This window comes from Orycteropus afer, unplaced genomic scaffold, assembly GCF_000298275.1.
Source record: "Orycteropus afer afer isolate SDZICR_OR568_19922 unplaced genomic scaffold, OryAfe1.0 scaffold00197, whole genome shotgun sequence".
NCBI classification, from domain to species: Eukaryota; Metazoa; Chordata; class Mammalia; order Tubulidentata; family Orycteropodidae; genus Orycteropus; species Orycteropus afer.
In genome coordinates, this window is record NW_006921784.1 from 1409887 (window position 1) to 1423528 (window position 13642).

A 13642-nucleotide genomic window follows, 5' to 3' on the forward strand; every position below is an offset into this window, starting at 1 on the left:
CACATGGACTTTGTGTCTGTCCTGACTGATGGGACTTGGGTGATTCTTAGGACCTCTCTTAGGATTCTCTGGAGCCTCAGTTTCATTGTCTGTAGGATGGACGTCGCAGTACCCCTTGGAGATGGTCCACAGTCGAGGGGACTGCTGGGATTATCCAACAGTACCCTACTGGCCTTTTGGGAAGTGGGGGTGGTGGTAAAATGGGAAAAGAATAGACTAGAGTGAAGAGTGTGTTCTCCACCAACAAGAACCTTGCAAAATGCTCAGGGAGTTGACATTGCAGGTCAGGACTTTTCCAGGTGTGACACTAATGTTGTATTTATTTGTTTATTTTTCATTCCAGGTTTGGACTTTTAAAAACCCATGTCACAGTGACCAGCCCTATCTACTGATGTGACCTTGTGGCCTACCCCACTTCTTCCAGCCCAGCCACGGTGATTTTTTGCCAGGAGTGGAGTGGTCTTGTCGCTCGTCAATGCCACCCCTGGCAGGACTCAAGGAACAGTGGTGGCCATGCCTCCCCCCGCCCCAGCCACCCCTTCGCCCCCGTGCTAACCTGCATGGTGTGGGTATCCTGGGGACCCTGGAGGACTGACAGACCTTGCTTCACACCTCCAAGAACAACACCTCCAAGATGTCGCTTGAGTGGCTGGCGGCCTGGAGCTGGTCACTGGATGGCCTGAGGGACTGCATCGCTACGGGCATCCAGTCTGTGCGGGACTGTGACACCACCGCCGTGGTAACCGTGGCCTGCCTGCTGGTCCTGTTCGTGTGGTACTGCTACCACGTGGGCAGGGAGCAGCCCCGGCCCTACGTCTCCGTCAACTCCCTCATGCCGGGCGCAGACGCCAACGGGCTGCAGAACGGGTACGTGTACTGCCAGTCGCCCGAGTGCGTGCGCTGTACCCACAACGAGGGCCTCAACCAAAAGCTGTACCACAACCTGCAGGAGTACGCCAAGCGCTACTCCTGGTCCGGCATGGGCCGTATCCACAAAGGCATCCGGGAGCAGGGCCGCTACCTCAGCAGCCGGCCCTCCATCCAGAAGCCCGAGGTCTTCTTCCTGCCCGACCTCCCCACCACGCCGTATTTCTCCCGGGACGCCCAGAAACATGACGTGGAGCTCCTGGAGCGGAACTTCCAGACCATCCTGTGCGAGTTCGAGGCCCTCTACAAAGCCTTCTCAAACTGCAGCCTGCCACAGGGGTGGAAAGTGAACAGCACCCCCAGTGGGGAGTGGTTCACCTTTCACTTGGTCAGTCAAGGGGTTTGCGTCCCCAGGAACTGCAGGAAGTGCCCACGGACGTACCGCTTGCTGGGAACCCTTCGGACCTGTATTGGGAACAATGTTTTTGGGAACGCGTGCATCTCTGTGCTAAGTCCCGGGACCGTGATAACGGAGCACTATGGACCCACCAACATCCGCATACGATGCCACTTAGGTAGGTCGCAGGGACAGGTGTCCTGGCACGCGCAGTGGTAAGTTCAGCCCATTCTAATTGATTGCTGGGGTCTAGTATCACGAGGCTGTGGTTGCCGGGGTGCTGCTGTTTCATGGGCTTCACTGTGCTTTCCTCAAAACTCACTGCTAGCACCCAGAGATAGCGTAACAACAGAAATGATCAGTATTGTCTTGGTTCTCTAGTGGTACCATAGCAGACATACCACGAGTGGGTGGCTTTAACAAACAGCAGTGTATTCTCTTACACTTAAGGAAGGAGCTCTGGTGGCATAGTGCCTAAGGCATTTGACTGCTAACCACAAGGCTGACAGTTCAAACCCACCAGCCCGCTCCTCAGAAGGAAGATTAGGCAATCTACTTCTGTAGAGATACCACCTTGGAAACCCAAGGAGGGATCACTATTGTTGTTGTTTTTTACACTTTAAGAGGCTAAAAGTCCAAATTCAGAGTGCTGGGTCTAGGGACTGGGTGAAGGGCCCTCCATCTTGGCCTTCAGCTCTGCCTCTTGCTCCAGGCCCATTGGAGCTGGAGGCTTCTCCTAACTCAGGGAACTGCTGGCTGTTAAGGCCAACAAACCAAAGGTCGACGGGTAAAATGGTGCGATCCCAGGATCAGTAGGCAACATGGCAAGCCACTGGTTCAAGTCTAGAAATTAGAGATGAAGACCCGGCCAAATGCAGGATCCAGATGTGCCAAAAAGCTGGAGACCTTCCTGAGAGTTTATGTATGCAGGAACCAGGCTATACCCCGCAGGCAGCTGATTAGCTGCTCATTGCAGATTCCACCACGGAGGTGATCACAGTCTCCCCATGGGGGATAACTCCATCCAGCTGCCCAGCCACTCAGAACCACGGCCCAGCTGAATTGACACACATCCTTAACTACCACCAGTATCAGCCCATCCTCACTTCTGATGGAACTCCCTGGGTGGGGCAAACCGTTAGCACACTCGTCTGCTAACCAAAACGTGGGAGGTTCACGGCCACCAGAGGCACCTGGCAGTTTACTTCTGAAAAATCAACCCCTGCAACCCCTAGGGAGCACAGCTGGGCTCTGACACACACACGGGTTACAGGCCAGCGTAGACTCGCAGCAGCGCCTATGGCTAGTTCTGACAGCAGCACCATCCAGAAGACGTTTCCATGGTGATGGAAGTTCCGTGTGTGTGCCATCCAGTGCAGTGCAGTAGTCAGGGGCCATGTAGGACCACTGATGGCCTAGGGCAGCTAGTGTGGTCAAGAACTGAATTTTGCATTTTATTTATTTCATTTAAATCGCTACCACGTTGGACTGTGCCACACTGGAGCCCAAGAATTTGTTCATGACCATGGAGGTTCCTAATGACATCCCTGAGGCCATGAAGGGTACTTAAGTACCTTCTTAGTGGTCAAGAATGAAGCGAGGCTTGGCGTGAAGTTTATTTTACGCATATTCTAGGAAAATCAGTTAATACACAGCGCACAGATGGCAGTGGTTTGGAGAGGGTCTCACGTCAGGCTGCTGTGTAGGCACCCAGGCTCCACCACGAGCTGGCTGGGTCTCGGGTAGGTCACTTCACCTCTCTGAGCTGCGGTTTTTGCATTTGGGAAACAGGTGAAAAGACCATCCTCTAATGAGATAGCGTGTGTTTTACACAGCTCCTGGTATGCAGCTTGTTGTTGGCTGCAGCCGAGGCAGCCTCTAATGCCTGGCGAACCCCTGCACAGTGGAATGAAACACTGCCTGCTCCCACACCACCCACGTGATTGGTTGCAAAGCAGACTGTTGGGATCCAGGAGGTGTTCTTCGGCTGATTTTCAGAAGCAGTTACCAGGCCTTTCTTCCTAGCCTGTCTCAGTCTGGAAGCTCTGCCAAGACCTGCTTTGCATCAAAGCAACATGCCAGCCCCCGCTGACAGACAGTGGCAGCTGCGTATGAGGTGTACTGGCCAGGAATGGGACTCGAGGGTCTGCCACATGGAGGGTGAGAACACCGAGCTGGTACTCAGAACAGACAAGCTTGAAAACAGCTTGGGAGATCAGGACATCCGTGCCCCAGAAAGTCTCGTCCTGGGGACAGGTCTTGCTTGCTAAGGTGGGTTTCCCAGGATGACGGCATCACGGCCAGCATCTGCAGTGAGAAGAATGGGCCAAGCGCCTCTGCTGAGTCCGGCTTTAGGAAGTTTGCGGCATTTCCGTCGTTTCAGAGTGAGGAAGGAAGAGCAGAAGGAGGAGTCCTGTGTGTGGGTTGGAGCCGGGGTACGTGCTTATGTTCTGAGAGGAGCCTTGGGGCTGCCTGGGGCTGAGCCTGAGCTGGGTGCCCGGTCCTCCACGCGCTCTTCCTCCAGAGCAGCATTGCTCCTCCCACTCCTCTGTGTGGTTTGGACAGACAGCTCTGTTGCTTAAAATACCCTGGAGAGCTGTTGACATGTGGCTGCCACAGGAGTACAGGCTCCAGAGGTGGTACTGGGTTCCTGGTCAGCTGTAACTGGGCCAGTGACAGCCCCGCCGCTCGGTACCTCAGCTTCCTCATCTGTAAAATGGGCATGCAGCACTTACCCCACGGGATCGCGGAGAACACAAGCCAGTGAAGTCACACCCAAACCACTTGGCACAGCACAACCTGACGGGCATTTGATAAACGGGAGCCAGTGCCCATGATGATCAAATACTGTGCCTGACAGTGTGACAGACTGTCCCTCAGACATGGTCTCTACTCTCCAGAAACAGTGGGAAATGAACAGGCTTTGGAGATAACCAGATCAGGGCCCCATCCCCTGAGTGGCCTGGGCAAGTCCTGGGACTTCCTTGAGCCTCCATTCAGAGCACTCAGCAGGTGAAGGCAGTGAAAGGGGTCCTTGTTAATCTACGGGGTGAGATGGTGGCGAGGAATGGAGCTGCCTTGCAAGGCACCAGGGTGCCCCGTGAGAGCTCAGAGGAAGCTAGGGCTGCGCATGGGGTGCTCTGGGAACCTGGGGTGAAACAGAACGCTGATGGACAGATAGGGTCCACCAGGTTGGAGTATAGGAGGGGCTGTTCTCAGGCACTGGGGGAACCTTACCTGGGTGTCTGGCTGCCACAGGGGCTCCAGGGGAGGGGCGTGCACTGAAGTGGGACAGGTGAGATAGTTGCAAACCGCAGAAGGCCTCAAATGGCCGGCAGGGATTCAGATCGTGGGTGATGGGAGCCACGCTTTTCCTTTTAAAGGTTTGCCTTAAGTGTTGTTTTAAAAGCTTAATGACAGAGCGGGAAGGGCATTTGAGGACTGAGGTGGGAGAACTCCAGGCAGGCGGGTTGAGTAGGAAGAGCTGGTGGCAAGGAAACTTAGTGTTGGCCTCCTGTGTAACGTGTAATGTGTATGCGTGTGCATACGTGTGTGTAAAACATGCCACACACATACTCTTTTTCTTCTTCGTTTTATAAATTGGTTTTATTTTATATAACAGTTTTAGGTTTACAAAAAAACTGAGCAGATAGTACAGAGAGTTTCCAAACAACCCCCACCCTCCCTGGGTTTCTCTGTTACTGACATGTTGCATTTGGGCGGATGGTATGTTTGTTACAAGTAATGGACCGATTTGCATATATTCTCATTTCCTGAAGTCCATCCTTCTCACTAGGCTTTACTCAGTGTTGTCCAGGTCTGTGGGTTTTGACCCCCTCAAAAGCCATGCTGGGCACATACTGCTAGGGAGGCAGGTATCCACCCAAATGTCAGCCGTCAGGAAAGGGCCAGCAGAAATGCATGCATGTTTTCAGCAAACGCTGGGTAAGCACAGTGTGGCTCTTGTTTTCCTTGTATGCCTACGCCCTCAGTCATGCTCACCTGCCCACCCTGAGTGCCAACCACCAGCCCCCCGACGTGGTAGCGGCTGGAGGACACAGTTCTCTCATCACCCTTCTCCCACCCCCTTTAGTGATTGGAGGAGGCAAAGCCATAAGCCTGGGACTAGGGAACAGGTGGAGGCTACACGTAGCACCTATCTTTGTCCCAGGAGCCACTCAAATGCTCTGTTTGAAGGAGTATTGATCCTTCCTGCCAGTGAGGCCGGTTGGTGAGCGGGAGGCAGATCCCCCTGCCACCAAAGCCAGGGCAGAATGAAGGGGCAGACGAGGCATGGGGTGGGGCTGTCGCCACAAGCCAGGGCCATCTTTCTGTTGTACCGTGGAGCAGGGTTGGGAGTCATTCGTGGTCCAGAGAAAGGGGAGCCTGTTTGTGAAATGCTGGTGTGCAGAGAACTGCCTGTCCCCAGTGGCTGCCTCCATCTGAGCAAGCCAGCAGGGTCCACACGGAAGGCAAGTGTGGCCCCCACCACCAGGGAGCGCCAGGTACACACATCTGCAACCTGCCAGTAGTTGTTAACAGCCACGGGGGACAGGGCCAGCTTTTGAACAAAATGGGACTGTTGATCAGGGAAGTATAGCAGCTGTAGGAAAATCAGCAATCCCGTTAATACTGTAATAAAATAACTAGCATTGAAATCCTCTTGTCCAGTTTCATGAGAGCCTCGTTTTTGGAGACAGACAGACTTGGGTTCACATCACAGCTCCAGCAACAACTAAAGAACAACCACTAGTAGGCCACTTCTGTGTTAGTCTCTCCTTCTAGAAAGTAGGGGAAGTGATGACTATAAAGTGTTTATTTAGCACAAAACCCACACACACTTAAGTCTTCAGTTACTGGGCGCAATTAGCCCTGGTTACATTAGCAGTGCTGGAAGGTAAGTAGGCTTCCATGGTTGGGAGGCCATGGTTCAGAGAGGTTGAGTGACACCCAAGGGCACACAGCACGGAAATATCAGACCCAGTTGTCTGCACCCAAGTCCCTTCTCTACCCCACTATTTTATGGGGCCCCTGTGTTTCAGTGATGGGTCCATATATGCTTCTTGGCACCATCCATTTCTGGTTCAAAGAGTACATTAACATATTCTGGCTTTGCAGAGAGGGATGTTTCATTTTGTTGTCGTTATGTGCTGTCGAGTCGGACCCAACTCATAGCGACCCCTCCTTGGGTTTCTGAGGCAGTATCACTATGGAAGTAGATTGCCCCATCTTCCTTCCCAGGAGTGGCTGGTGGGTTTGAACCGCCATCCTTCTGGTTAGCAGTAAGTGCCTTAGCCACTATGCTACCAGAGCTCCCAAGGGACGTTAAATCAGAGGAGGGACTCTCGACTGCCCCAGGGTCATTGGTGTCACAGGGAGTCGCTGAAGACCACCAAGAACGTCGCTGCCCAGCCCCTCCTCTTGGCTGTAGTGGTGCCTGTGCTTATGGATGCTGGAGTAGCGACAAGGCCAGGCGTTTCCCCAGACGGACCCTCGGATAAGCAGTGGGAAGAGAAGGCCCCCGCTCAGCAGTGTTTCAGCGCCGTTCTCCTTTCCTGGTCACATCACCTGAGCTTAGGCGCTGTGGCCCCCGACAGAAGCGTCAGTCTGGTTGCCTTAGACGTCTCCTCAGGGTGTCCTCCCCTATCCCAGAATGAGGCCAAGGACTCATAGTCTCAGACCTCAAGGTGGATTTACAGATTGGAACCCAGAGAGGACAGCAGCACGTGAGCCTTTGTGTCTTGAATCTCCCCTAGGATGGCCCCAGGTGGTACAGGTAAATGGCTGAGTGCTTGACAACTAGCCGAAAGGTTGGCAGTTCAAACCCACCTAGACATGCCTGGGAAGACAGGCCTGGCGGGCTGCTTCCAGAAGGTCACAGCCCCGCACCCACGGGGCTGCCGTGACATGGAGTCAGCTCAGTGGCAGCTAATGGCAGCAGCGAGGATGGCCACGACCAACGCAGTTATCGGGCAGGTGGGCCTCTGAACCTGGTCTCCCACCATCTCCAGGGCCCCACAGTGGGTTTCAGGAGGTTCAAAGTCTGGTGCAAGCCACAGTCCATCCTTGAATTTGATTCTCAGTGGAGGCCTCGACCCAGAACACAGTAAGCAGTGAACAGCTTTTGCCGAGGAGCTGGTTGTGCCACAGTGTTGGTGTCTCCTGAGACGGGATGCCAGAGGAGACAGGCAGAAGGCAGGGTGCTGTGGAGTCAAAAACTCTTGCCCTGGCAGCCAGCTTCCTTGCTGCGGCCGTCCCCGGATCCTGCCTGCCTTCACTGTCCTCTTTCTCCCCTCAAAGGTCTGAAGACACCAAGCGGCTGCGAGCTGGTGGTGGGGGGCGAGCCACAGTGCTGGGCAGAAGGCCGCTGCCTCCTCTTTGATGACTCTTTCCTGCACACGGCGTTCCATGAAGGTGAGTGTCCGCATCCCCATTCACTGGTCTCCCAGACCGGGACCTCACAGAGCCATGCACGCTAATTCCCGGGACCGGAGAGAAGGCGATCTCACGGTCAAGGTGGGAGGCCTGGCCCAGCCCCCACCCTGAAGCTAACCTGTGGGACCCTGGGCTCTGGGGTGGTTTGAATCTCTCCTCCCTGACCCCCACAGGCTCGGCGGAGGACGGTCCCCGGGTGGTTTTCATGGTGGATCTTTGGCACCCAAACGTGGCAGCGGCCGAACGGCAGGCCCTTGACTTCATCTTTGCCCCGGGACGATGAGAACGTGGGCCCTGCTGGAGTCGGCGAGCGGCCAAGGCCCAGCCCGGGCAGATGGGTCCAGCGCAGGCCCACCCAGGGTCGGAAACCTGCCTCCACAGAAAGCTCTTGCTTGGTATTTTATACCATGTCAGGTCCCTCTTTTCTTTGGTTATTGTAAATGGCCATTTTTCAGCTTGTATTTCCTTAGAATTTTTTTTCTTCCTCCCAACTGTTTGTTCCTGGGGTTCCTTTCTGGCGTGACTGTACACCCCCAGCTCTGTGTGGAGACCCAGGGCCCTTGTGGGCTGTGTTCTGCCGCCGCCTGGTCTCTCCAGGCTCTGAGATAGAATCATCACATGGTTACTGATCCGAACGTAATAATGTAAAATTCCTCATGGTCATCTCAAAAACACAAAACAAAAAACTGCAGCCCAGACAGCTGGAGAACATGGCCTCTGCTGCCATCCCAGGCCCAGGGGACTCTCCAGCCACCCCAGGCAGGAACGGGTCTGCGGTCTCAGTCCTGGGACCAGGGTGGTGAACTGCCAGACACAGACAGAGGCAGTTCAGGACCTGGCAAGACGGTCACCCTCCTCACATGTCCCAAGCCCTGCAGGCCCATGACAGCAAAGAGCAGCTCGGCTAGTGGGACCGGAGGCTTGTTTGTGAACGTCACTTTGCTACAGAGCTGAGGCCGGTGTCCCCAAGAGCCGGGGGCTCCCACGGGTCAGCCGCACAATGGGTGATTCGCTTATCTCACTGCCTACAGAAGCCCTACTGCCAAACCGGGCTCGGAAACTTCCCAAGTGTACCTGCCTTGAGTCCACAGTGATGAATGTTAAGGCCGCCAGGCCGGCTGCTAGGCGTGGTGGTGGGATAAGACGTGACTCATCCAGTGGGATTCTGGGTAGACCTTTCTCAGGCGGAACTGGAATCAGATCTGACCAAAGTGTTCTGCTGTGGAGTTTTGTTGCCTATGATTTTTGATTTGTCCAGATACGAAAGGAGCTCTGGTGAGGTGGTGGTCAAGGCATTTGGCTGCTAACCAAGAGGTCAGTGGTTCAAACCAGATTTACAGCTTTGGAAACCCAAAGCAGGTTGCTATGAGTCGGAATCGACTCGCTGGCAGTGGGTTCTGTTTCGTTTCTTTATTTCCAGTCCATATACAAAGGGCTGTCTTCACCATTACACAGGGGTGTGCTGAGTGACTGTGACCTCAGCCCACGTGTATTCAGGACAACACTGGAAAGACTTCAAGCCCAAAGGGGCCAAGGTCACGACAAACCAAGGTTGCTCTGCTGGCTTTCTGGTCTTCCGTGAAGGATGGGCAGTTCTCTCCCAAGAGGAAAAGGCCCTGAAAGGCCAGTGTGCCAGCCTTCCATCAGCCTCGAGTACCGTGTGTGAAAGGAAGCCCAACTAGACATGCCTTTTTTTGAATACTGCGTCATGGTCAGGGTCAGATTCATAAAGCCTAGCATCAGGTAGACAGCTCGCCATGTGTATGGGTCCAGTGTTTGTATCTGAATAGAAACCAGCAGCTTCTCTGAGAAACCACCGTGAGAAGTAGACCCGGTCTGAAATGGACCAGGTAGTCACTAGCAACTGTGCAAAAAAAAAAAAAAAAAAAAAAGTCTACAATTTATACACATGATTTTCAGTGGTAAGACCGCAGGAAAAGGCCGATGTCTGCAGCACCCTGACGTCTTTGTACTCACTAGGGTCTTGTTAAAAAGAGTCCCTGAGGTGCATGACTTCCACACGTCAACTACTCCACATTTACAGACCACATAGGTACCTGGCTACCTGGACCGATGTGGCCTGGTTGGGGTCAGAAGATAAATAAAGGATCTTGCTGAAAACAAGAGCAAAGTGGTGGACGCGTGGTCTGTTGGCAAGAAAGTGGGACTCGGGGAAGCTTTGAGAGGGGTTCTGGGGTGCGTTTGAGGCTGTTGAGTTTGGGGCTGTGTCACAAAGACCAAGCAGGACACTAAAAGTGATCTAGGTTAGTGTATGACACAAAATGTACTATTAAAATAACAGAGGGCATGGGGAAAATGCAAGTAGCTCCGTGGAATGTTAAGAAACTATTGATGTCTAACTGGGCCAAGCACGAGGACTTTGGTGGCTTCAGGACAGCTGAGGGTTCGGGACCCGGCGCCAGGAGGTGGTTCCCATGTGACCTTGGGTGAGTCACCAGGCCTCTTGGAACCTCTGTTGGTGCCTCTGGAGAAAAATCTGTGTGAAATGTCTTAACACAGTGCTTGGCACATAAAGGTGGGTCCTGCAATGTGGGTCCCTTTCGTGCTAGAGCAGCAGGTCCAAGGAGTTTTAGAAAAAGAGGTGAAGGGGGAGGAACAGATAAGGAGGGGAAGGATAAACACATTAGCAGTGAACACAGCCAGAGACTACTTTGTTGCCTGTGTCTAATTGTAGCAAGGCACAAACGGTCTGCACTCAGTTGCTAACTGAAAGGTTGGTTTGGACTCAGCAGCACTGTGGAAGAAAGGCCTGGCTGTCTTCTTCCGTGAAGATGAGAGCCAAGAAGACCTTGGGGGAGCAGTTCTGCTCTTCCTCATGGGGTTGCAGTGAGTCAGAATTAACTGGACAGCCCCAGACTGTTCTAGCAAAAGCAGCATGCCCCTCCGTAGCTACAGCTAGAGGCTTTTTCTCCTTTGTTTTAAAAGAGGGAGATGTGGAGATGTGTCGGTGGCTGGGAGCTTTGGGAGTAGCCTGGCTGCAGGGCGTGTGCTTCTGCCTGCAGTCCTGGCGGGGCTTCCTCAGACAGCGAAGGAAGCGCTTGCCTGGGGCCGCGGTGCTTCTCACTGTCAGCTGCTACACTGCCAACTAGGCCAAGGCTGAGGTAATTTACATGCAATGCCAGGGATGCTCAAGGTGAGGAGGAAGCCGGCCTGGTGGCTCAGCTTCAGACTGGCTCCAAATGAGAGCTGCCTTCCACTCAGAGCTGGCTTCAGATTGTGCACACAATCGAGGTCAGATAGGTCACGTCCCAGGTCTCCTGAGCCCCAGCCCCTTCTTCCAGGCAACTCCTAATTGCCCCCAGAGTTTCCGCCGCCTTCCAGGATATGAGCCTTTTTTTGGTGACAGTGGTCAGACTTGTGACACTGAGTGGGGAGGGGAAGAGTAATTCTAATCCACGGGTCCTTGGCTTTCAGGACCTCTGGTGGCGCAGTGCCTAAGGCATCTGACTGCTAACCAGAAGGCTGGCAGTTCAAACCCACAAGCTGCTCTGTGGAAGGAAATGGGGCAATCGACTTCCGTAAAGATTGTTGTTGTTGTTGTTATGTGCCGTGGAGTCAAACCCGACTCATAGCGACCCCTCCTTGGGTTTCTGAGGCAGTATCACTACGGAAGTAGGATTGCCCAACCTTCCTTCCGAGGAGTGGCTGGTGGGTTTGAACCGCCAGCCGTCTGGTTAGCAGGCAAGTGTCTTAGCCACTATGCTACCAGAGCTCCGTAAAGATTACAGCCTTGGAAACCCATTGGGGGTCGCTATGGGTCGGAATGCACTCAATGTCAGTGGATTGGGTTTGGGTCCTTGACTTTAGCCACACAGTACAATCACACCCGGAGCTTTTGAGAAATTTGATGCTGTGCCCCAACCACGGAAGTACAGACGGACTCCCATCACTGGGGGGGAGGGAGCTCCGGCCTTAGAGACGACTCGAGGGCACATAACACCAGCCCTGACTCTAAAGTGTAGCTGGGGCTGAGGGGCTCTGTTCTGAGTACATAGAATGGCAATCTCAGATCCGACTCACAGCAGTGAAGAGAGAATGGCAGTGAGCTTGAGGTTAACATCTGGACTCCACCCGTGACATACTCATCAGGCCACCTAACCTTGGTCTCCAGGGACAGCTGCCATTTTTAACCATCTCAGACCAACAGCACTCTGATTAGCTTCTGGCAACACCATTACACACCTAGTCTCAGTCCTTGGTTCTGTGGACCTGAGCCAGCCCCAGCTTCAGGTTGGGCACATGATCCAGAACTTCCAAACTCCTGGCCTCTCGGTGATTGGGTCAGAGATGGGCACATGATCCAGACCCAGCCAATCACAGCCTTCTAAACTCATGGCCTCTCAGCGATTGGGTCAGAGAAGGGCAGGTAAGCAAAGTTCTTTTGCTGGATACTGAGAAAGAGAAGCAGTTTTCTCTGGTGTGTGCTGGGGAGGGGTGGGATCTAGTGGGAAGAAAACCTGAGCCGAAACTCAGAGAGGAAAACAGGTCCCGTCTCCTGGTGATCATTTGAGCCCTGTATACAGCTTCACCTGGACCCAGCCTGACTCTGGACTTGTCAGTTACATGAGCCAATAAATTACCTTTTGATTCTGAAGCCAAGTTGGAGTTGTGGTTTCTGTTGCTTACCCCCAAAAAAATCCTAACCCCACACTGTGAGCTTCATCTAGCAAATTGGCCCAGTGCTTCCTTTCATAGACTCCACAGTGGGGCTTCAGTAAAATATTCTTCCAGCACCTTCTGAGAGAGCAGAAGGCACTCCACACATTGTTCTAAATGTAAACACCACCAGCAAAAGCTAAGTACAAAACGTTTTATTAAAACACCATCATGTCCAGCTGCCAGCAACTTCCCCTTAACATTTACCTCCCAGCTGACTCTTGCTAACCAGATGGAGACACAGGACAGAGAAAGGCCATGTATTTCAGAGCTGCTGACAGACGGCAGTGAAAGTACTCAAGCAGACTGCAGCACTAGGTGGCTGGAGCCAACACACACGGGCTGATTCACTTTCTGCCTCATTTCCAGGCACACTGATTGGGCCAAAGTGCCTTTCCCATATTTTCCTCTTCTGACACTTCCTTGTTGGGTGCCAGCGAGTCAATTCTGACTCATAGCGACCTTATGTGAACTGCTTCGTAAGGTTTCCTAGGCTCCAATCTATGCAAGCAGGTGGCCGGGTTTTTCTCCTGTAGAGCTGCTGGTGGGTTTGAACCCCTGACTTTGGTTAGCAGCTGAGAGCTTAACCATGGCACCAGCAGGATTCCTTTCTGACGCTTTAACCACTCACAGGATAAGATGAGAGTACAGAGAACACTGTGCCGCCTATGAGAGTCCTTCTCAGACGTTATCCCATGCAATCCTGTGGCCACACTTCAGGGTAACTGGAGATTAGTTATCCACATCAAACATGAGAAAACTAAGGCTGAGGGCCAGAGGCTGACTTGGACAAGGTCATGTGCAAAGTATCTGTCATGGATTGAGTTGTGTCTTCCCAGAATGTATGTTAACTTGGCTAGACCACGTCCCTGAATTTGGACTTCTAGCCTCCTAAACTGTGAGAGAATAATTTCTCTTTGTTAAAGCCATCCACGTGTGGTATGTCTGTGAGAGCAGCACTAGATGATTAAGACAGAATTTGGTACTGGAATGGTGAGGTGCTGCTCCAACAGGTATCTAAAATGTAGAAGCAGTTTTTGGAATTGGGTAATGGGTAGAAGCTGGAAAAGTTTTAAAGTGCCTAACAGTAAAAGCTGGTAGCGTAGTGCCTAAGGCACTTGACTGTTAACCAGAAGGCTGGCAGTTCAAACCCACCAGCCATTCCTCGGAAGGAAGGTTGGGCTCTACTTCCGTAGTGATATTGCTTCAGAAACCCAAGGAGGGGTTGCTATAAGTCAGGTCCAACTCGACGGCAAATAACAACAG

General features: G+C 53.0%; 1 protein-coding gene across 1 annotated transcript; it reads left to right on the top strand.

Annotated features, from left to right (window-relative positions):
• The first annotated feature begins 560 nt into the window (after positions 1-560).
• ASPHD2 (aspartate beta-hydroxylase domain containing 2) lies at positions 561-7982 on the top strand. Its single transcript, XM_007947941.2, is given in 4 exon segments — positions 561-594; positions 597-1442; positions 7565-7678; positions 7873-7982. Coding segments are annotated over 4 exon segments (1104 nt in total).
• Positions 7983-13642: the final 5660 nt, after the last annotated feature.